Source organism: Staurois parvus, unplaced genomic scaffold (assembly GCF_062004578.1).
Source record: "Staurois parvus isolate SC_StPar_1 unplaced genomic scaffold, SC_StPar_1.0 ptg000120l, whole genome shotgun sequence".
In the NCBI taxonomy this organism is placed as follows: Eukaryota; Metazoa; Chordata; class Amphibia; order Anura; family Ranidae; genus Staurois; species Staurois parvus.
This window is the reverse complement of record NW_028317916.1, coordinates 2,135,808-2,158,924: the sequence shown is the minus strand read 5'-3', so window position 1 is coordinate 2,158,924 and position 23,117 is coordinate 2,135,808. Positions and strand designations below refer to the sequence as shown.

The window sequence follows — 23,117 nt, the reverse complement described above, 5'->3', positions numbered from 1 at the left end:
ACTACAATCATCCATTTATTTTTTTCTGTCAAGACATCAAGATGCAGCTTGTTCACAACAGATATGTTGATATACATTTTGCTGTGTTTTCCAGCACAGGTAAAATGCATGGACAAGAGAAAAATACTGTTGAAGTGCATTGGCAAAAAAAAAAAAAAAAAAAAAGACTTGCATACAGCATTTTAGGTGTACACAGGAGCAGGGGCGGACTAACAGCTCATGAAGCCCCCGGGCAATAGGGGATCATGGGGCCCGTGTCCTTTCCCAAACTCTAAAAAGCCTATGAAAAAGGTACCAGGGGCATCTCTTGGGGCCCACTACTGACCCTGGGCCCTCGGGCAGTGCCCGAATTTCCAAATGGTCAGTTCACCCCTGCACAGGAGCCTGTACAGTTACTCGATAAAAAAAATGTACAGTTTCAGGCAAAATCGGAGATTTATTATCTGTACACCCATAAAGCAATTAACAGAAGTGCCAGTTGCAGCTGTCATTAGTGCACTAAAGTGTAAACAAACTAGGGTTGAATGTAATATGTACAGAATGAGAGAGGTATCACTGCTGCCATTATTCAGTGCTCTGCTGTGTGCAAGTTTCTACTATCAGCCTCTATGCTCTGTTATTAGATAAATGAGAAACATAAATAAATTATAGTGGGGATATTGCAAAGCTTTGTTTGAGTGACAGCTCTAGGACTGCTGATGTCACATCCAAGATGACTGTGCAAGCAGACATTTTAGGCCTTTCCAATATTATAGGATTATCAATAATTACAGGGAGATTAAATGCATAAAACAAGTTAATTTGACATATAATCATATGGGAAGGATGTTGATGAGCATGATGATGATGAATATTATATCAAGGGCCAATGCTTTATAATGACAGGCTTTAGATGTCCTGCTGTGTTGGTCTTTATTTTCCTTAATAAAGATTATTAACTAATCAACTAAACAACTAGCCACATTTAAAATAAATGTAACCAAATGTAAGCAGATATGGTTATGTAGAAAAAGTATGCAGTGGTGAACAAGACCCAGACCACCTTGTGAGCCCTTTGTAAAATTTGTGACAGGTAAAATGATCTATCCACATAATAATGTGATAATAAAGTTACCATTCAAAATGTTGTAGTTTGTAAACTAAAACATAATAGTTAAAGTGGAACTTCACTCTCTTAACTTTGACTATTTTTAATTTGTATGCTGCTAACATTAGTAAATAGATAGAAAGGTATACTTCCGCCTGGCAGTACTAGGGTCGTTGGTTCGAATCCCAACCACGGCACCACCTGCCTGGAGTATGCATGTTCTCCCTGTGTCTGCGTGGGTTTCCTCTGGGTACTCTGGTTTCCTCCCAAACTCCAAAGACATGCTGGTATGTTAACTGAATCCTGTCTAAATCAGCCCTAATATGTGTATGTATGAATGACAGTTAGGGACCTTAGATTGTACGCCCCTTGAGGGTTAGGGACTGATGTGGATGTACAATATATATGTAAAGAGCTGCGTAAATTGATGGCGCTATACAAGTACCTGAAATAAATAAAATAAAAAATAAATATTATATTTACTTGTTTTAAAACTTTCTGTATCCATTTATTCAGTTACTTCCTGTTCCCTATGCCTAGGCAAATGATTTCATACATCCCAGGAGTCTTCAGGAGGGGCTATCTCAGCTAAGCACACCCTTCTGCCTGCATGCCTGAACTAAGGATGGATTCCAGGAAGTAAATGCTACATGAATCATATGCCCTTACTCAAAATGGCCAGAAATGCTAGGGAGTGTTTTTCAAAGTGATTTCTCAGCTGAATAAAGCATGGAGGACCTGGATGGATAGGCGAGTTTGTTTAAAAAAAATAAAAATAAAATTGTATTTTTATTTTGTGGTGTTCAGATACAGTGTAGATCCACTTTAAAATGTAAAATATTTATTATACATATTGAAAAAAATGAAAGTGCAAGAATTTGACAAGGAACAATGCTATAAAGATTATATTGCAAACCTATAAAACTGAACAAAATTGAATATTTAAATACTTTGTAAAGCACCGGTGTTATGTTTTGAAGGATTGTTGCTGAAGCCATCAAAATGACAATTGCTTAGACATCTCAGGCTACAAAGACTCTTGTATGATCTTGGAAATGTAGATTTCTGCACTGGAAATAGGGAAAAGCCTTTTTGTATTATTTATTCCCTAGACTTAGAATAGTAATGAGATCTATTCCTTCCTCCTCCTTTTAAAAGAGACAACCTCAGAGTTTAACTGATCATTCTCATTTTAACCAACTAAATGAACACAGGAATTTTCAAGGTCAATCATAGTCAAATAATAGACAGATATGGTGGCACAGTTTAGACCTTACCGATTATATTCTGCTCCTCGAAAGAGATTTAACGGGTTTCGCCATACTTTACATTCTGTATTTGAAAATAACAAAGGTTAAAATTATACAACATAACAAGGCCTATTTCACACTGGCTTTGAAAGCAAGCATCTGAGGGGCATTTTTAATGCTCCTCAAATGCCTATGTAAATTATACTATGGGTAGCACAGTGCTGTTCACATTATCAAAACTTGAAACGTCAGCGTTGCATTGCTTCAAAATTAAAGCCTCATGTCGTGTCAGGAGGAGTTTGAAGCCTTTCAACGCCTCCCATTCAAGTCTATGGTGACGCTCCTCAAATGCACTGGCAGGAATTTGCAAGGCATTTGTGGTGCGGTTGCAGAGCGTTAATAATATTACAGTTTATTTAGTCTGTGATGTGGTTTTAACGCTTGTCAACTGCTTAGAAAATGCTTCAAAACTGCACATAGGGAATTTGGGGAGCATTTTTAACGTTTGTAAAAAAAAAGCAAGTCTAAAGCTCAGTAACGCCTGTCTAATGCCCATACTAAAACTCATTATCGCTTGTCTAATGCCTATACTAAAGCTATAGGAGCATTTGGTAAGAGTTAGAAGTTTAGTCAAGTGTGAACAAGCCACAAGGGCCAGCATTGATGTGCTTTTGTTCACTTCAGAACTGCTTCTTTCCCTAAACCAGTGTTTCTCAACTCCAGTCCTCATGGACCCCCAACAGGTCATGTTTTCAGGATTTCCCTCAGATGAAACAGCTGTGGTAATTACTAAGGCAGTGAAACTGATCAAATCACCTGTGCAAAATAAAGGAAACCCTGAAAACATGACCTGTTGGGGGTCCATGAGGACTGGAGTTGAGAAACACTGCCCTAAACAAACCTATAGACATGTAAAATCAAATGAAGCAGGTCAAATATGGGTCAAATGCAGTAACATTCTGAATGATCTGATAAGCAGTTCAAACTGATGTCTTCTGCATTCACTCATCGAAGATATTCAACACCATCCCTAGTTGGACAGAGTGAGGGAAGGTTATAACCCGTTGGTTAATTTTTGCCATCTGTGTCCCATTGGGAAGATGTCCCTTCACTTACTGTCCCATAGCCAAAGCAGGAAGTGAGAGGAAATCCCTTCAAATTAAGGGAATCCATTGGGGGACCCCCAGGTCACCAGAATGAGTGTCTCCATTGGAAGGTTTCCCCTCTATTACTTTTCTGTGGGCAACCCAAAATTTGGGAATTATCTTTTACTTTTACTTCTGAAAACAAATAGAGAGGGTAAATCTCCCTAACAAACAGCAATATAAACCTGACATTTTATGGATTCCAATCCCTCGTTCCAAAGCCGAAAAACAAAAACAAACTTCAGTTACTTTAACTCTTTTCACACTGGACACAGGATAATCTCTTTAGCGGTTTCCAGCATAATTTGCTCATACCTGAGACACTTTGTCGACTTGAGTCAGCATCTCCATTACTTGTATTCGAGTTACTTGGTGTGCTGTTGTCAACACCTCCCAACAGAGGGCGCAAGTGACTTACAGAGACTTGTTCAATGAATGATGTTCCATACTTTCGAAAATACCACCATTCAAATATCTAAAAAGAGAGAAACAATGGTTACTTATGAACGCAAACCTGCAAAAGGAGGAATGTGTCTTGCACATAGTAAAAGTAATCCTGCAGGTAGGAGTGAAAACAATTGCCTGGGATAGTAACCACAATCACTATTCACTATCGGGCGGACTGACCATTCGAGCACTCGGTCACTGCCCGAGGGCCCGTGGTCAGTAGGGGGTCCCATGAGATGCCCCTGATACCTTTCATTGGCTTTTTCATAGGCTTTTTTGGGTGTTGGAGAGGACAAAGGGGCCCCATGATCCCCTATTGCCTGGGGGCCCCATGAGTTGTCAGTCCGCCCCTGTTCGCTATAAAAAAAAACCCATAACAAAACACTAGTACACGGCTAAGCAAGAAAAGGGAAGGAGGAATTGTACAATTCATTGAAACGGGTACAGTAAAAATAAAGAGTTTTTTTTATCTTGATCGTTCCCATTTTACAGTCAGCTTTTAAAGAACTTTAAAGAATAACTTCACCTTTGTTGAGAAAAAAAATTACCCTCTGTGTGATCAATGTACATTGCTAGGAATTTAACAAACTTTGTTGCAGATTCCTATCTTTTGTTATTCTGAAAAAGTAGCGGTTTGTTTCCATGTGCAGAGTGAATCTGTAAGGATGTAACTTCACAATTATCAGCTTCCGCACATGCAGGGCTCCAATGAGGAAAATGGCAGGATTTGCTTTCTTTCAAATATGACATCCCATTGGGAGCATCTCACCAAAAATGCCATTTTGTTGCAAGGGATGCCAAAAATCTGACTTGTATCTTAATGCATACTTCGGGAAAATCAGTGGGCCAGTAACACAAGCAGGAAATGACATTTTTGAGAGGCGTTCTGTACACAGATTGTGTACAGATCACCTCCCAAAAATGTAATTTCCTGCTTGTGTTACTGGCCCACTGATTTTATTGCTATGTTGCATTTTACAGAAAATAACAGCACTGCAGATTGAAAAGGAAAGGTAATTTTTAATAACATTCAATTACAATATTACTTGTGTCGCAATTGTACACGCTATATTTTTTTTCCCACGAAAGTGGAGTTACCCTTTAAAGGTGACGTATAGTGAGTACATACCTTGAGGTTTTTTTTTTCTTTTTGCAATGTGTACCTTATACATGTGTGTCCCTTTGTTATTGTGTTAAAGAGAGATTTGCAGTATAACTACTAGAGGGTACTCTGCATTAGACTCAATTCTATTTATCTTCCTTGTGTAATTTTTCCCCTTTTGGCAGAGTAGAGAACTAAAAGGCAAACATGTTTTGTTTTTTTTTGGATAAAATGAAAAAGGGATTAGAACCCCTGTCAGGATTTTATTACTACCTCTGCCCTTGTTAGGAAGATTCACCTTCTCTCTTTGTCCTGTTTACCATTATCATCAAAAGAAAAGTAAAAGAAAAATCCCAAATTTTGAGCTATCCCCAGAACAGTAATAGAGGGGAAATCTAATGGGGATAATGGTGGCACTGCCAGGAAGAAAAACATTGGTCAAGTTGGCATTTCTGCATGTTGCACTGCATCATTCATTTTCTTGCTGCAGGAGGGTGGTCAAGGAAGCAAGGTGACATGCATTGCTATGGTTCTGGCAGCCAGCCCGCCTGCACTATGGAAACAGATGATGGTAATCTAAGGTGTAAATTTAGAAAAGGCTTCCATCCAGACCTGCTCCCCCCACTCAGGAATGACTCGGATGTTCTGGGGGCACTCTGATGTTATAGCGGGCTCCTCCATGCATTGCCAAGGAAAGGGTCACATCATTCAGTGCAAATGTCTGTTTCCTTCATCCCAGTAAATAGAGTTTGGGACTGAGGTACCTGATGATTTTGGATACTTTTAAAGGGCCTGAAAAGGTTAAGAAACATTGGCCTCATACATGCACTTTTCTGCAGCAACAGAGATGCAGGGAACTTTTGTTTCATGTTCACTCCTGCACTACCTCTGCACTTCTCAGAAGTAATATCAGGCTTTACTTCCAAGTCATGTCACACTGCAGGACAAACTGTCAAGTGACACACACAGCCAGTGCCAGCATAAAGAGCCGGAAAAACAGAAATACAAGAGCTAGGCAGAGAGGATAAAATGAAGGTGTGTTGACAGCATGTCCCGACTTGTTTTTACTGCACCCCCAGATCCCACAAGCTAGATCCGGCCCTGATAGAGGCTGCTGCAGAGATCGTGTAATTCCTCATAAGCATAATGGATGTTGCCCATGTACACTACTATAAATACTGTATAATCATAATAATAATGTACACATTGTAATTACTTAAAACTGCCTATTCTTCGTTTTTCCACCTCGATTCCAGCTACAGCCATACAAGATTTGGACAGCTGAAGCCGGCCTGGCTTGATTTGCTGGATTTCATGCAGCTAACTACCCAGCATGTACCTCTGAATCTTCTCACACCTGTGCAGTAACGACATTGTGAGGCATGTTTTGTGTACCTGCATTAGATGCCCGAAGACTCCTGGGATCGATGACATAGATATCCAGGAGTCAACAGTAATTGCCAACGTAATTGCCTTGGCGGCAGCGTCTGGCAGTGGCAGGGAGCACTACTAAAAACAGTACTTTCAGCAGAAATTTCAATATATCAATATCTAAACCAAGCAATTTTTAGAATTAAGTGCTGTACAGTTTCTTTAGAGCAGGACTGAGCATTTTTGGTCTCAGACATTTTTTTTTTTTAGGAAACGCCAGAAAAACTTGCATAACAATTTAATAATGTATTTCGTGTGTTTCTTTATGCACCATGGCCAGAGAATGTCCCTTTGGCTTCAACAGTAGCTGATGTAGTGTTTTGGAGCTTTAGACAATGAGCTTCAAGCACCTGAACACTCAAATGTGAACATGGACAATTTAAAAGCATAGTATTTGGCTTGCTGAGCATCCTGGAGATTTGAGCTACAAAATGCTCAGGGTGAAAATGCTTAAGAATTTGTTTATGTGTTTCTTTTCTGCAAAATGAACACGTAACCTGAAACATGCATCTAAAGCCAATATTTGTTTTTGTCCTGTGTCCCAACAGGGACATTTCCTTCTGCTTCATGTCATGGGGACACAAGATATGAGAGGAAATTGCTTCAAAGTACAGGGAACTTGCAGTTGTCACCACAGCAGGTGCACTAACTGAAAGATTTCTCATCACTTCCTGTACTGGAGACACCTATAAAATTTTGGGATTTCCATCACTTTTTATTCAGTTGACAATGGTCAGCAAACATCTAGAATCTAGACAGCAATAAAAACACTTCCACACTTTCCAAAACTAAAAATGAAGCTTCTGCTTTATATACTTTTTAAGGAGACGTGTGCTTAAACATGCAGACTCTATTTTATGCTTTCCAGTGCTGGGCAATAGCTGAATTTGCTGCTCCTTCTCACTGTGAATATCCAAATGGACAGACTCATTGAAAAGAATTAGCCACAAATGGAGTGTGCAGAGCGCCTCCTAGGGCTCTGTACCATCAGCAGATGGATTAGGATGGAAGAAAGGGAGGACCAGAGAAGACAAGATAAAACAGCCTATTTACACAATGTGGAGGATTTACCCCTTAGGTTCCACAGTGAGTATAACAAAGTGAGTATAACAAGCATGCTTTACTGCATATTAGGGATGCACCAAAACGTTTTGGCTGTGGGCTGATATGAAAAAAAAGCACAGATACAGGTGCCAAAAAAACCCGCCCCTTGCCGTCACCTCCGCCACTACAGGCTGCCGCTTGGTAGTTCTCAGCCTTGCCTGAGAAGCCATCAAATGATCCCCGCGCTGGGCATAGAGATGAGTATCACTTCTGGTTCCGGCCATTTTTTTTTTTTTTTAAAGCACTAAATCAATGCTTTTTTTTGATCCAATGCTTTACATTACAGGAGAGATGTGGGGTCTTATTGACCCCATATCTCTCCATAAAGAGGACCTGTCACTAATTATTTCTATCACAATGGATGCATGCCCCTTAAAAGGGACAGTGCAAAAAAAAAGAAGAAAAAAAATCCCATTAAATAATTTTTTTTTAGAAAAAGTTTAAAGTGCCCCCGCCCCCCGTGCTTGCAGGTAGTGGTGAATGCATACATAGGCCATGCCCACATATGTAAATGGTGTTCAAAATACACACGTGAGGTATCACTACGAACATCAGAGCAAGAGCAAGAATTATCACAGTAGACTTCCTCTGTAACTTTACACTGCTAACCTGTAGAACTTTTTAAAGCATCACCCATGGAGATTTTTAACTACCGCAGTTTCATGCCATTCCATGAGCGTGTGCAATTTTAAAGCGTGACATGTTGGGTATCTATTTACTCGCCATAACATCCTCTTTCACATTTTACAAAAAAATTTGGGTATATATTGTTTTTTTTTTTATCAAAGTGTACTTTTTTTCCAAAAAATATATATTCATTTTTAAAAACTGCGCATTTTGGATTCGGTTTTCGGCCAAGTGCATTTTGAATTTTCATTTTCGGCACACCATTACTGCATATACAGATTGATTTTACTGTTGTGGGTTTAGTTTTTAATAAGAATACAAGCCAGAATTCATCAAGGACAAGCAACGACGCAGAGTAATTGCACCAAGCCAAAAAGATCCACCTAGCAATCAATCTTCAAACTGCTTTCTTTAAGCCAATTACAAAAATAAGAGACAACAAGACTGAAAAAATAATTTAAAAAAATATCATCAAAATGCAGACAATCTCTGTTTGTGAAAATTAACATTTCTATGAAATGAAGGCTGTTAAAAGATACAGAGATGTATCGGCTGCAGGTAATCAATGAGACATTGCCTGACCCCCCTTAGGCTACTTAAATTTAGCCCTGCTTCCTTCCCCCTATGTTGGAAGGAGTGCCAGCAAATGGGGAACTTATTGCATATTGTATGGGGATGCACTGATATTAAAGGGTTTCTCTTTAATATGGCACATCTCAGGCATCTAGGTACCTCCCACTCTAGCTTTGGCACTACTAAGTATTGGTTCGGAGATTTTCTCCTTGTCCACTAGAACTATAATTCTGCATATTTTATTTGCTGCTCGGACTACAGTTGCTAAAGAATGGAAGTCCACCAATCCACCAAAAATAGAAGTGGTGATCTCTAGAGTCAATATTCAACGTCATTTTGAAAAGTTGTTAGCATATAAAGATCATAAGGCAAATACTTATAGGAAATGGGATACATGGAGGGGTTACTTCTCGGAACATATTTGAGCTGTGATATTAGAAGAGAAGAGTACTAAAGCCTTCACGTTAGTCAACTTATAAGGAAACTGGAACAGATACAAATTTCTTATTTGTTATGATGGTTTCATGTTTTTGTAATGAACATATGACTTGTTCGAGTGCGCTATATACAATCCCCCAAGGGATCAAATAGTTTTTCCTTTCTTATTACAAAGTGGCAGGAGTCTGTTCACAGTATGAACCCATATGGAGTGACAGGTTCAACCCCAATAAGGGGGTTCCATATCATCATACCAATCATTGTTTTTGACTGTTTATGGTGTTATTTTCTGACTTTATGTATGAATTACATCTATAACATTTTTGTAACCTGATGTCTACAAATTGAGCATACTGTATACTATGGTTGATATGCTATATATTATGTAATAAAATTCTAAAAAAAAAAAAAGAAGAAGAGACATTGCCTAGAATGTAATCAGAAAGATTGTAAGAACCTCCAGTCATTTATCATTTTTTATCAATGTTGGGCTGTAGAAATAGCATTGTTTCATGTGGGCTTGATTAGTAGCACAATTTCACCCAAAATGGATAGCTCAGTTTGGGTAGGCACTAGTGTAAACCCCCTTTAGCTTCTTACATGTAACATTACTCTAGAAGCTGAAGTTAGCCAAAAGACAGACAGTTAGAAGCTGGCTGCTTACCCAGGGATTACCAATTCCAGTATAAATCCATTGAACAAAGACCACACTGTGTTTTGAATGAACATTATCACACGAATGAAGACACAAAAGACAAATGCACAAGATCCTGTACAATAAATGATATAGCCAATTTTAGAACACAAAACCAAAATGGATTACCAACCGATATACAAGGGAAGCTACTTATGGTTGTAAGAATCAATAGCATTTTAATGGTTGGCAAGCACGTGCATTTGCAGGTAGATCAAATAATCCTGAGATCGGCTTGTACTTTGCCTTCTGTCTTCCATTGAAATTTTATATGAATGTGTGCACCTCCAACACTCATTACACTAGCCCAAAAGTTACTGTTGAAAAGCAGATGCTTAGTTACATGTACACAAACCTATAAACTAACACAAAATAAAAACAAAAATAAGGACAATAAAATGCAACATGTACAACTAATAAGTAGAATACATACTGTACACATTGGTACTAATCTTGCATTTACCATCTTCCTGAGGGCTGTCCTAATGTTCTGCTATCACTCGAATGTCTATAGCACAAATTCTAGCACACTCACTTTTCTTGGCAGCAGTTTTGCATATTATATTTATTGATAGGTTCAGCTCATGTATCTCCTAGCCAGGTGTGCAGCACTGCTTTGTGTATTATTATCCTATGAGACAAAAACGGTGGCAGTTAAACAGCTAAGTCTGTAAACGTATACCTGTTGCTAAAATAGGGTTAGATCTGTTAATGCAGTTCAGGGGTTCTCAGCATGTGATACTTGTACTCCAAGGGTACATTTCAAGGGTACTTCTCCCATCCACATAAGTATACTAGTTTTTATTTTTGGTAAACAATGATATACAAAACAAACTAAATTAATTAAATTGGTTGTTCTGGAAGAAGTGATTGCTGGGAAAGCACTGGCATGCATTTAGTGGTTTGGGCAATGCATGTGTAAATTGTAGGGGGCACTTGCGATGAACTGGTGCACGCAAAGGGTACTTAGCGAATGTTCGTTGTATTATGAACATACATAATTGAGCTGAGAAACACAAGTGTGAAGGAGGTTCTAGAAATTTTACAGCAGAATGAATTCACAACATGAAGTAATTCTGGAGTGGATTGTAATGTATATATGCTGTATGTCCGAGTTTCCAGGATGCTCTAAACTATCATGAATTACTAAATCATACATTTATATTATATTGCAATGCATCAAAACCAGCATGAATGGTTTCTAATGAGTTATTTTATCAAGTCATGCGGTATTTTAGCAGTGACAACCATGTGTAAATGTTTCAGCTGTCAATGGGGTTCCCCACTGACAGCTGAATGTAAAAGAATTGTCAGCAATTAATAAATTTAAAAACTAGCGTGGGGTCTCCCCTCCCATCCATACCAAGCCCATTGGGTCTGGTATGGATTTTGAGGGGAACTCCCATGCCAAAATGTAAAAAAAAACAAAATAAAATGGCGTGGGGGTCCCCCCAAAATCAATACCAGACCCTTATCTGAGCATGCAGCCTGGCAAGTCAGCAAAAGGTGGGGGCCCCTCCTGAACCATACCAGGCCACATTCCCTCAACATCGGGGGTGCTTTGGGGCAGGGGGGCTCCCCCCCAAAGCACCTTGTGCCCATGTTGATGGGGACAAGGGCCTCTTCCATAGAACCCTGGCGGGTGGTTGTAGGGGTCTGCGGGCAGGGGGTTTATCGGAATCTGGAAGCCCACTTTAACAAGGGGGCCCCCAGATCCCGGCCCCCTCCTATGTGAATGAGTATGGGGTACATGGTACCCCTACTCATTCACAAAAAACAAAAACGTTCTTAAATATGTAAGGGGCGGGGCCACCCGGGGACATCATGCATGTGACCCCATCCCATGTGACATCACTGTTGTCGCATGGGGCGGGGTCACTCAGGTGATTGTGACAGGAGTCAATTTGGGTAGGGGGCCCATTGAACCCAACTCACTTTGGAGAGGTGGGGAGACCCCTGTCTCAGTTCCCCATATCCCTCTTATGTGTAAATCACCCTGTGCATGTTAGGGGTACAGGGTGATCTATCCTAATATTGTGTGGGCTTTGTCTCAGACTGTGTAGACATGTTTAGGAGATAGGTGGGGTGAGGGTTGTTGATTGTTTAATGTTATGTGGCTGCAACCCATTGTTCTATTGTTTGTCTGGCTTAGGAGCAAACTACTGTGGGATGTATGTGTTTGTGTATTAGCTTTGTGGGGGGGGGGGGGGGTCTCCAGCAGCCCTCCCTCCTGATGGGACTGTCTGCTGGTGTGAAGTTTGAATACCAGTGTGTCTCTTGTTACTAAACATAGACTGCCCCGCCCTGTGTCATTGTGCAGGGAGGGGGGATTGTCCCCTGAGTGTATATATCTTGTATCTGTGTTCAAATAAAGTAGTCTACCTCTGGTTTACTTCAAATCTGGTGTCATCTGGATCTTGGGGTAATAATAGCCAGATTCACTGGTCGCGTGTTCCAGAGCCTGAGAAGCAGCTTCTTGATGGAGATACCCAGTCGTGGGTGTCTGAGGTCCGTTACAGTGATGTCCCCGCCGCTTACATATTTAAGAACTGTAAAACCACCGGAGCAGGCAGAAGGCTGGAAGCCATCATCAGAAGAGGGGCGGCAGCGGCACTGGCGGTGATGGCAGGCATCGTGATTGACGTTGGATCTACTGCGGGGGACATTCTTTTAATAAAGGACTTGTCAAAGACTGTGTCCTGTCTTTTTTCACACTACATTTTTTTTTTTTGTGATGAATGAGTAGGGGTACCATGTATGGTTCAGGGGGCGCTCGCCCCCCCCCTCCCTTTCTGACCTGCCGGGCTGCATGCTCGGATAAGGGTCTGGTGTGGATTTTGAGGGGACCCCCACGCCTTTTTTTTTTTTAAATTCTGGCGAGGGAGTTCCCCCCCAAATCCATACCAGACCTGAAGGGGGGACCCCACGCCGTTTTTTTTTTAATTTATTATGGTGCTGCTTTTTAAATGTAAAAATGTAATTTTTTTTCTTCACTATAGCTCAGAAATTCAGCTGACACTTCCCCCTAGCTAAACGAAAGATTTATTTTAGTTTATTTCCCTGAGTTAAGAGAAACAATGTTTCTTTTTAGTCTCTTAAAAGAAACAAAGTTTCCATTAACTCCGGGGAAAGTGACGGCTAATTGTGTGAGCTATAGTGAAGAAAAAAAAAAATCTGGCAATTGCATTTCAAAATCAGTACTCACACTTTGTATTGTGAAAACAAATTCATAAACCGAGGCATTATTTTCAATGGATTTTCATTTGTAAACAGAAAATTACGTTAACCGAGGCGTTTGTAAACCGAGGTATTAATGTACACACACACATACATATATATATATATATATATATATATATATATATATATATATACACACACACACACACACACACACACATATATATACATACATACACACACACACATACATATGCACACCATAGTTTGTAGATGCTATAACTTTCACACAAACTAATATACATGTATTGGGATTTTTTTTATTTTTTTTTTTACCAAAGACATGTAGCAGAATACATTTTGGCCTAAATTTATAACTGAGTTTACAAAAAAAATTTTTATAACCGACAGTAAAAATGATCTTCTTTTTCAAAATTTTTGGGGTTTGTTTATATCACTAAAAACAAAAAAAAACAATAAACAATCAAATACCACCAAAAGAAAGTTCTATTTGTGTGAAAAAAAGGACAAATTTCATTTGGGTGCATGACCACGCAATTACCAGTTGAAATAGCGCAGTGCTGAATAGCAAAAAATGGCCTGGTCATTAAGGGGGGTAAATCTTATGGGGGGCAAGCGGTTAAATTGACACCAAAATCATACATCAGCTATAAAAATAAACTATATAGATAAAAACAGTTGTCCAATCCTAATTGTCAGAACATTTAAATGTCTATTCCTGCGATAGAACAAAAAAAAAAATTGATCTATCAAGAGAAACAAGAATCACTTAGTGTTTCAGCCCCTGAGGAATGCTCATTTTCAAACTGTTATCTTTAGGGAGATGCATATTTTCCTTTAAGAATCTACAGAGAATCAATTAAACAGTCTTGCTCCTTATTAGCTGTAAACAGTGCACATAATGGTACACCTACAGATACCACTATACACAGGGGTTATTAGTAAGATCCTTTTGACCTTCATTATCCAAGGGTCTTAAAATTAGATCTGTCAGCACAACCTCAACATGAATAAAAAGAAAAGAAAAGAAAAAAAAAACAATAATTTTATGTGGTTCAAACACAGGCCAGTTATAGGGCAGTTTAGGCACTGTTAAGCTGAGAATACATGTTTCTATCTTACTGTACAATGTCCTTTAGACCTACCAACAACTATATAGTACAAGTACCTACCTGACTGGATGCAAATTAAATCGATTGTTTTGATAGAACCTGTACTATATAGTTTGATCTTAATGGGATGAAACAGAGATTGTGCAAACAGACTAACATATAGCCAGCTTTAGACTGGTAAAACATTATGCAAAATACAGTATTTAAATACTTTTCAATTCCTTGCCCTGCAGTAAGTATACAGTTTAGGAAAGTCAGGAGTCCTTATCTGTATACTTGTCCTGGGTTTGTGATAGGCATCACAAGGGTTTGAAAAAATGAAGTCAGTAACGGCAGGAAGGCATTCCCTTTCATGCGAACACAGCAGTGCAAAACTGATGTTTCTAATCCTTCCTTACTATATCTCAGTAAAGTTAAAGTGATTGTAAAGGAAAATGCTTTATTTTGTAAAAGATGTTATGCTTACCTTCTCTGTGCAATGGTTTTGCCCAGAGCAGCCCCCAAATCCTCTTCTTCTCGGGACCCCCCGCCAGCGCGTGTCTTCTCCCCCTTGCGGAGTGCCTCCTTAGCAAGCTGCTTGTTTTGGGGGCACTTATGCGTGCTCCCTCTCAATTCAGTGTGGCTGGGCCCCACCCCGCCCCTCACTCCTGCATAACTGACTGTGATTGACAGCAGTGGGAGCAGTGTCTGAACCAATGAGGAAGGAGAGCGCCAGGAGAGCCCCTGCTCTCATTTCATGCACATTGTGAGATCAAGATCGGGTCTGGGTGAGTATGGGGGGGGGGGTCTGCATGCGGAAGGTTTGTTTTTTACATATATGTACAGAATTTGCCTCTAGAACCACTTTAAAAAAAAAAAGTTAGATATGTCAAAAAAATCATTAGTACACCCCCTACATAAAATACTAAAAAGAGTTAATAACATTTTGAGAATCCTTACCATTTAGGAGAAAAGTCTAATTGAATTTTCATGACCTCATATATGTAAATCAAAAGATAACAGAATATGCTCTGCCAAGGAGAAGGTGTAACAGCAGGGAATACATCATAGCCTCCCCTCTCTCTCTACAGTAAAAGGAAACTACAGTTCCCATCAACCACAGGGAATTAGAGTAAATATGGGTGGGTACACTAGGACTGTACATGCTGAATATGTCTGAGAGTCTCGATCCCCAACCACTGCAAGTGGGGCTGAATTACATCACTGCGTCCTGAAGAACTACAGGAGGGATGTGCCAAGACCAGTGGCTCAGGGAATAGGAGGCATAGCAGCCACCGGTCTTACAAACAGGAACCCAAAGTGAATTAATGGCATTATTTGAAAATGAATAGGCTCATTCAGCTACTGAGAGAACCAGAAGATGGATGACATATTCACTGAAAATAAGAAATCAGCAAAGGACATGTAAAGAAGTTTTTTCCTGGAGTTCTGCTTTAAAAACATTCAGACACAGGATCTGACCATCTAGGGCTGCAGTCTCCCAACAATAACCCTGTGAAAGGATATCTGTACATGTATCAAACTGCCAGTGTACAAAGTCCAGACACACAACAGCTGCAGACGTTCATAAATGTGGTCAATCTGTCACCATTTAAATTGTTCCTACGTTGATGAACAAGTCTGGCTAAGATGTCTGATGCCAAGAATTTTGAGATTTGCCTTTATGCATTTTAAAGTTCACCTATGCAAAGATTACGCACATAGAAAGTATTTTCATAAAATAAACAGTAAACGTACTTTAAAACAAGCCATAATTACCTCTGTTGTTATAGGCATTGTGGAGACATTCATCCTCAAAATTTTACAAAAGAGGCGATGACCGCCGCTCCTCTCTGTTATTTTCTATGGCAGCAAAAAACTAAACGGTCTGCCAGCCGACTAATATAAAATAGCAGATGCTTGTAATCTGCTTTGAATGGCACATCGGCATCTCCAGAACACAGCTGTCTTACAGAACACTGCAGCCCATTCAATGCAGGTTGTGATGCACTGCATAAAAATGCAGTATAACCTACACTGATCGGCCATAACTTTATGACCACGGACAGGTTATCTTGTTATAATGGCATCTGAAAGTCAGTGGAATATATTGGGCAGCAGGTAAAACTGTTGTCCATAAACACGATGAGTTAAAAGCAGAAAAAAAAGGGTATCGAAATTTGCGGTGAATGGGTGGGGTAGCCGCAGACCAATCAGGGTGTCCATGACAACCAGTGTAAAGAGACTACAATGGGCATATGAGCATCAAAACTGGACCACAGAGCAACACGCTTTGGGAGATGGACTCCATTCCTCAGAGCTGACCTCCCATCTTCCAAAACGTGTCAGCTATTCCAATTGGGCAGCTGTTGGGACAGGACCCCATTTTCTGGGACATAAAAATCTGGCTCTATGTCTGTTTTTATGTTTGCTTGTGAGTATCCATTTGTGATCTATTTTTATAATAAATCTGTTATCACAGTAATTCATGAGGAGAGTGCACCCTCTTGTGTTTTTTTTCTTGACAGTTCCTAGATTCCCCGATCTGGAGGGCTGCACCACATCAAGTGACAGATACCGTGTGTTATTGAGGAGTACCAAGATTCGGACGCTGTTGTTTTGACCTTAAACCTAACATCAGAGTCTCAGTTGTGATCTTTGATGGCTCGTTCACGCTATGTGTGTCGAATGGAGTTCTCCTGCACTGGATTAATGCCAGTCACCACAAGGGCACACAGAAAACAATTGCAAACAATTCATAAATACAATTACAGCACAATTATTAAAAATGGTTTATGGAAATTTTAGAAATATTGTCTTCGTTCTAAAACAAAGTGCAAGCAAAAATGTATCAAACTACACACTAAAGTTTTTATTTATTGTATAGTGTTATGAAGGCATGGACATATTCTCTGGATAACAAGCCGACAATGGTTACAACAGTTGGCAAAAAATATTCTACAATATTCTTTGCTAACTATAGTAAATCTAGGTCGGTCACACACGGGCATATCAATAGAATGGTTTGCCAGCAATCTCATTGTCTACCAAATTTAAAATGTAAAATAAACTAAGTTGTTTTCTGATACAATTTGCGATATTGCACTTCGCTCTTGGCCTTGTAATAAGGAACAGTTGTATTCACCAATTGTTCACATGCCAAGTATATGTACAGTACCTACAAACAAATCTAAACTCAGCACAGCTTCAGTGATAGGCCTTTGGGTCTATTACATGTCCACATATAAGCAGCCTTTGTTTACAGATAAAAGTATTTACTCACCAAAATAAGTCCTGAAATGAGGGAGGATGTACCCGTCAGAGCAACATAAAATTTAGGGGTTAACGTATTCAAAAACATGCTCACTGAAAAAGAGAAGAAAGACAGGTATAAATCCTTTGTGAAATACAGGTTTTCCTCAACAATGTAATCATACTTCAACACAGTGTCTATTGTATTGGAATTCTCACTTATAACATTTTATTTGCGTATTGTTATTTTCTTTTGACAATTGAATAAAAGCTATTGAAAAGAAAAAGATTTCTCAACCAGAAAAGGAAATTGTTTACAAAAAAAAGGCAACATTAGTAAAATCTACTTCAATCAAATACTGCTTTTCAGTTCACCATACTTTACAAGGCTCAGGGTTAGCCCCTCTTTCTCAGCTAGGCTTTTTGGAAGCACCGTGAAAATATCCATGAAAGTTTACATTCTAGTGGATATCAGAACCAAAAATCTGCAATCCTTTCAGATCTCCAAAACACTTACAACCTCCCTACGTGGGCCTTTTTCAGATACTTACAAATTCGCCACTATGCTCAAACCCTGACTGGTCCACTCCAATTCCCTGAGCTTATGTTGTTCAAGCCTAGGTGTTCCCTCGAGTAAAGGGTAAATTTCACAAATTAGCAAAGTGCTGTTTCCCTTGCTCTCCCCATGTTCATCGAAGCACTCCATATACAAAAAAGTGAGAACAAATACTGGGGGCAGAATTACCCTTAGAGACCTGACAAATCACATGGTCCAAAGCCTGTAAACGTTCAATATACATAACACAGCATATGTACAAAATACTGTAACATCATATACATGTTTTCATTGGCACTACACACCAGATAAGAGCTCTAGGCCCTTCTGCTGATGACAGATGATAGAGATGCAAGGGTCTAGCAATAATTCAACATATATTTGAATTACTGGTAAGCTGTTCAGACCCTAATCCACTTTTGACACCAGATCCCAGCTGCAATCAAAATATACCTTTTAGGTATATCTCCTACTGCTTTCTCTAAAACATCTGCTGGCTCATATCCTTACAGCAGCAGACATTCAATGGAAGAGATGTGAACGGATCTTCACACCAGGAGCAAGAATGTCAAAAGGTTGGAATATTGGTTACTATCAACAACTCTGTTGATAAGCATAATAACGTTTGGCAACTGTGGCATATCCTGGAGTACCCCTTCCCCTGTCCCCATGTCCTTACAACCTCACAAATACACGCTTGCTTTGGGTGGTGAGCGGATGGGGATTGAGCCCAGGATGGTGATCAAGGACATCGGCTCTCTACTTCCTCTCTCCTCCTCCCTAATACCACTTTTGCTTCTACACCTATGTTCTCCTTTCTACTCTTTCCCCTCTAAACAACTACTGCAATTAGTTTTGCAAAATTGTACTACTGTCTTTACTTATTTAAATCATACTACAGACATCTTTGGCAATACAATGGCACTTGCTGACTGTGATGCCTAGTTACTGTACTTACTCATTATTATACAGGATTTATATAGCGCCAACAGTTTGCTCAGCACTTTACAATATAACGGGAGACAATACAGCAACAATACAGTTCAATACAAGAGAGTTAGGAGGGCTCCTGGGAGCTTACAATCTAAGAGACTCAAAGTGGAACTTCATTCTTTCATACAACATGGACTATTTTTAATCTTTATGCTGTTAGTATTAGTAAATAGTTAGGAAAGTATATCATATTTAAATGTTTTAAACTTTTTTTTTCTTTTTTTTTTTTACATTTCTTCAGTTACTTCCTGGTCTCCACGCCTAGGCAAATGATGTCATACATCCTAAAAGTCTTCAGGAGGGGAGGGAGGGTTCCCAGCTCAACCAATGCCTGAGCAATGGGAAATAGCTGTCTACTAACACAGTGGTAGGTAGGACCCAGATGAAAGTGACTGCCACGGAGACCGGGGATCAGCAATGGTTCACCCGTTTCCAGGGCAAACACTCTTCATCAGAGCCAAAAAAGTTAGGACCCAAATGTTATTTACTAAAACTGGAGAGTGCAAAATAAGGTTCACTTCTGCACAGAAACCAATTAGATTCTAACCTTAGATTGTTCAGTTAAGCTTTGGCACTAAAACCAGGAAGCGGATTGGTTTCTATGCAGAAGTGAGCCTGATTCTGCACTCCCCAGCTTTAGTAAATAAACCTCACTGCTCTTGAAATTGCTAGGTAACATGCTGAAGCCCACATGTAGAAGGTCAAAAGTTAAAAGCACTAGAAAAAAAAAATACTATAAAGTGTTGGCATGAAGCCAGTTACATATCTTCAGGTTGACTAAACATGGTGAATAATGTCCTTAAATTAACTGGATGTCACTATGTATAGAAATAGGCTCACAGTCACTGCTACAAAAAAGTCAGAAAGCTACGGCACATGAAACAAAGGTGTTAGGCAGGGCTGTGCATTACTTCATACAAACACTCAAGGCTTTAAGTTCTAATCTGGTTAAAGCTGTATTAAAATGTAAGCCAATTACTAAACAACATTATCCAGGGTGTATTTAAAAAGTATTTAGCAGGTTTTTGTTTTTAATAGCACTATATCTCTTTCACGTCAAAACTCTCCTTCAGTAAGATCATGTATGTTTTTCCATTAAATCAAAATAAGCAAACTATGTGGAAATGTATTCAAATTTAAAGATGAACTCCAGGCAGATGGCTATACACATACAGCAGATGAAATACATACACATTTACCTGCCAAAAGATTTGTATATCTGTCGATCCAGTACTGATTTACACTTTGACACAGGCAGGCGGGGTAACTCTACCCACAATATCAAAAACTGTTGAAAACTACAAATACATAACTGACAGCGTTATAGAGCATTGGGAACTATCAGTTGTGTATTTGCAGTTTTTAACTGGTTTTTTTATACATTTTTGATATTGTGGTTAGTTACTCCTTAATAATTGGCCCCTTAAGAGTGTAACATAGAAGATCGGTAACTATTACTATGCATTGTGTATTTGTAGTTTTGGATGGTTTTCTGATATTGTGGGTAGAGTTACCCTTTAATATGTACTGGCCCTTTAAGAGTGCGATATAGAAGATCGGGAATGATTAAGTGTATATTTGTAGTTTTCAGCTTGCTAAGATGGGGGTTTACTGATTTATTTTGCAGTATTAGATCAACAAATGTCTTTTAGAATGCTATGTTGTATTGTAAGATTAAGTGTTCAGAGTATACATTTCAAGTCGGTCACGACGCACATCCTTCCGCTCCTGGAGGACATTGGTTGACAAAACGCATAGGGCGGGGCCTCGGAGGTGATGTCACCATGTATGGGTGAGCTGCCGATGTCAAACAGTGATCAAAGCAAACCTATGATCAACATTGTTTTATGTGCTATAAGCTAGTGTCGGCTGTGACACTTTTCAATGTGAGTGGATCTGAAGCTTTTTAACTTAATAAAATGTGTGGATGGTTTTATGCTATGTAGATTCCTCTTTCTCTCCTTTATGATCCCATTTGAGTGCATGAAGATTTAAATCAAGTTGTAATAGTCAGCGTGTGCCTCTGCAGATCGTTGTTCCCAGAGCCAAAGCACTTTCAGCTGGCTTATAACTTTACCAGCATGGAGCTCCAGTGAGTATATTTAATTTGTTTGGTGGTGGATTTCACGTGGTGTTGGATTATACAACACAGAAGGTTCAATTACAAGAAGAATTTCTGAAGAATATGAAAATATATATATATATATATATATATATATATATATATATATATATATATATACACAGTGGGGATCGAAAGTTTGGGCACCCCAGCTAAAAATTTGTATTAATGTGCATAAAGAAGCCAAGGAAAGATGGAAAAATCTCCAAAAGGCATCAAATTACAGATTAGACATTCTTATAATATGTCAACAAAAGTTAGATTTTATTTCCATCATTTACACTTTCAAAATAACAGAAAACAAAAAAATGGCGTCTGCAAAAGTTTGGGCACCCTGCAGAATTTATAGCATGCACTGCCCCCTTTGCCAAGCTGAGACCTGCCAGTGTCATGGATTGTTCTCAACCATTGTCTGGGAAGACCAGGTTATGTCAATCTCAAAGGTTTTAAATGCCCAGACTCATCTGACCTTCCCCCAACAATCAGCACCATGGGTTCTTCTAAGCAGTTGTCTAGAAAACTGAAACTGAAAATAGTTGACGCTCACAAAGCTGGAGAAGGCTATAAGAAGATAGCAAAGCGTTTTCAGATGTCAATATCCTCTGTTCGGAATGTAATTAAGAAATGGCAGTCATCAGGAACAGTGGAAGTTAAAGCAAGATCTGGAAGACCAAGAAAAATATCAGACAGAACAGCTTGCAGGATTGTGAGAAAAACAATTCAAAACCCACGTTTGACTGCACGATCCCTCCAGAAAGATCTGGCAGACACTGGAGTTGTGGTACACTATTCCACTATAAAGAGATACTTGTACAAATATGGTCTTCATGGAAGAGTCATCAGAAGAAAACCTCTTCTACGTCCTCACCACAAAAATCATCGTTTGAACTTTGCAAATGAACATATAGACAAGCCTGATGCATTTTGGAAACAAGTTCTGTGGACCAATGAGGTTAAAATTGAACTTTTTGGCCGGAATGAGCAAAGGTACGTTTGGAGAAGAAGGGGCACAGAATTTAATGAAAAGAACCTCTGTCCAACTGTTAAGCATGGGGTTGGATCAATCATGCTTTGGGGTTGTGTTGCAGCCAGTGGCACAGGGAACATCTCACGAGTAGAAGGAAAAATGGATTCAATAAAATTTCAGCAAATTTTGGATGGTAACTTGATGCCATCTGTGAAAAAGCTGAAGTTAAAGAGAGGATGGCTAATGATCCTAAACACACCTCGAAATCCACGGGAGATTACATCAAGAGGCGTAAACTGAAGGTTTTGCCATGGCCTTCACAATCTCCTGACCTCAACATAATTGAAAATCTATGGATAGACCTTAAAAGAGCAGTGCGTGACAGACAGCCCAGAAATCTCAAAGAACTGGAAGACTTTTGTAAGGAAGAATGGGCAAAGATACCTCAAACAAGAATTGAAAGACTCTTGGCTGGCTACAAAAAGCATTTACAAGCTGTGATACTTGCCAAAGGGGACAGTACAAGATATTAACTCTGCAGGGTGCCCAAACTTTTGCAGACGCCATTTTTTTGTTTTCTGTTATTTTGAAAGTGTAAATGATGGAAATAAAATCTAACTTTTGTTGACATATTATAAGAATGTCTAATCTGTAATTTGATGCCTTTTGGAGATTTTTCCATCTTTCCTTGGCTTCTTTATGCACATTAATACAAATTTTTAGCTGGGGTGCCCAAACTTTCGATCACCACTGTATATATATATATATATATATATATATATATATTGTTTTCACTATATACATTTATGGACATTTCTTTGGACATTTATTGATTTCTTCATACACATAGACATTGAGTCACTTTTTTCCCATGGTTTATTCTAGTGCACTAATGTATTTAATTATTGCTTTTTTGTTTTATTTTCAACAATATAGATGAAATTTTCTCTGACAAACTAAGAGGTATATTATTAGTGAGGAGTGCTGTCTTAATTGATTAATTATTCCATGCAGCACCTTGATTTCAAGGATAAGAT

The 23,117-nt window shown here is 39.1% G+C and overlaps 1 protein-coding gene across 5 annotated transcripts in view; it reads right to left on the bottom strand.

Moving 5' to 3' along the window:
• Window positions 1-23,117, bottom strand: part of ST7 (suppression of tumorigenicity 7) — a 134,685-nt gene that overhangs the window by 51,625 nt on the left and 59,943 nt on the right. For all 5 annotated transcript variants that reach the window (XM_089672090.1, XM_089672089.1, XM_089672094.1 and 2 more), the window contains 3 exons: window positions 17,474-17,556; window positions 3,798-3,957; window positions 2,365-2,419 (listed from right to left, as the gene is read on the bottom strand). In XM_089672090.1, the coding sequence (XP_089528216.1) occupies window positions 2,365-2,419; window positions 3,798-3,957; window positions 17,474-17,556 (298 nt within the window). The remainder of the gene's footprint in view (window positions 1-2,364; window positions 2,420-3,797; window positions 3,958-17,473; window positions 17,557-23,117) is intronic.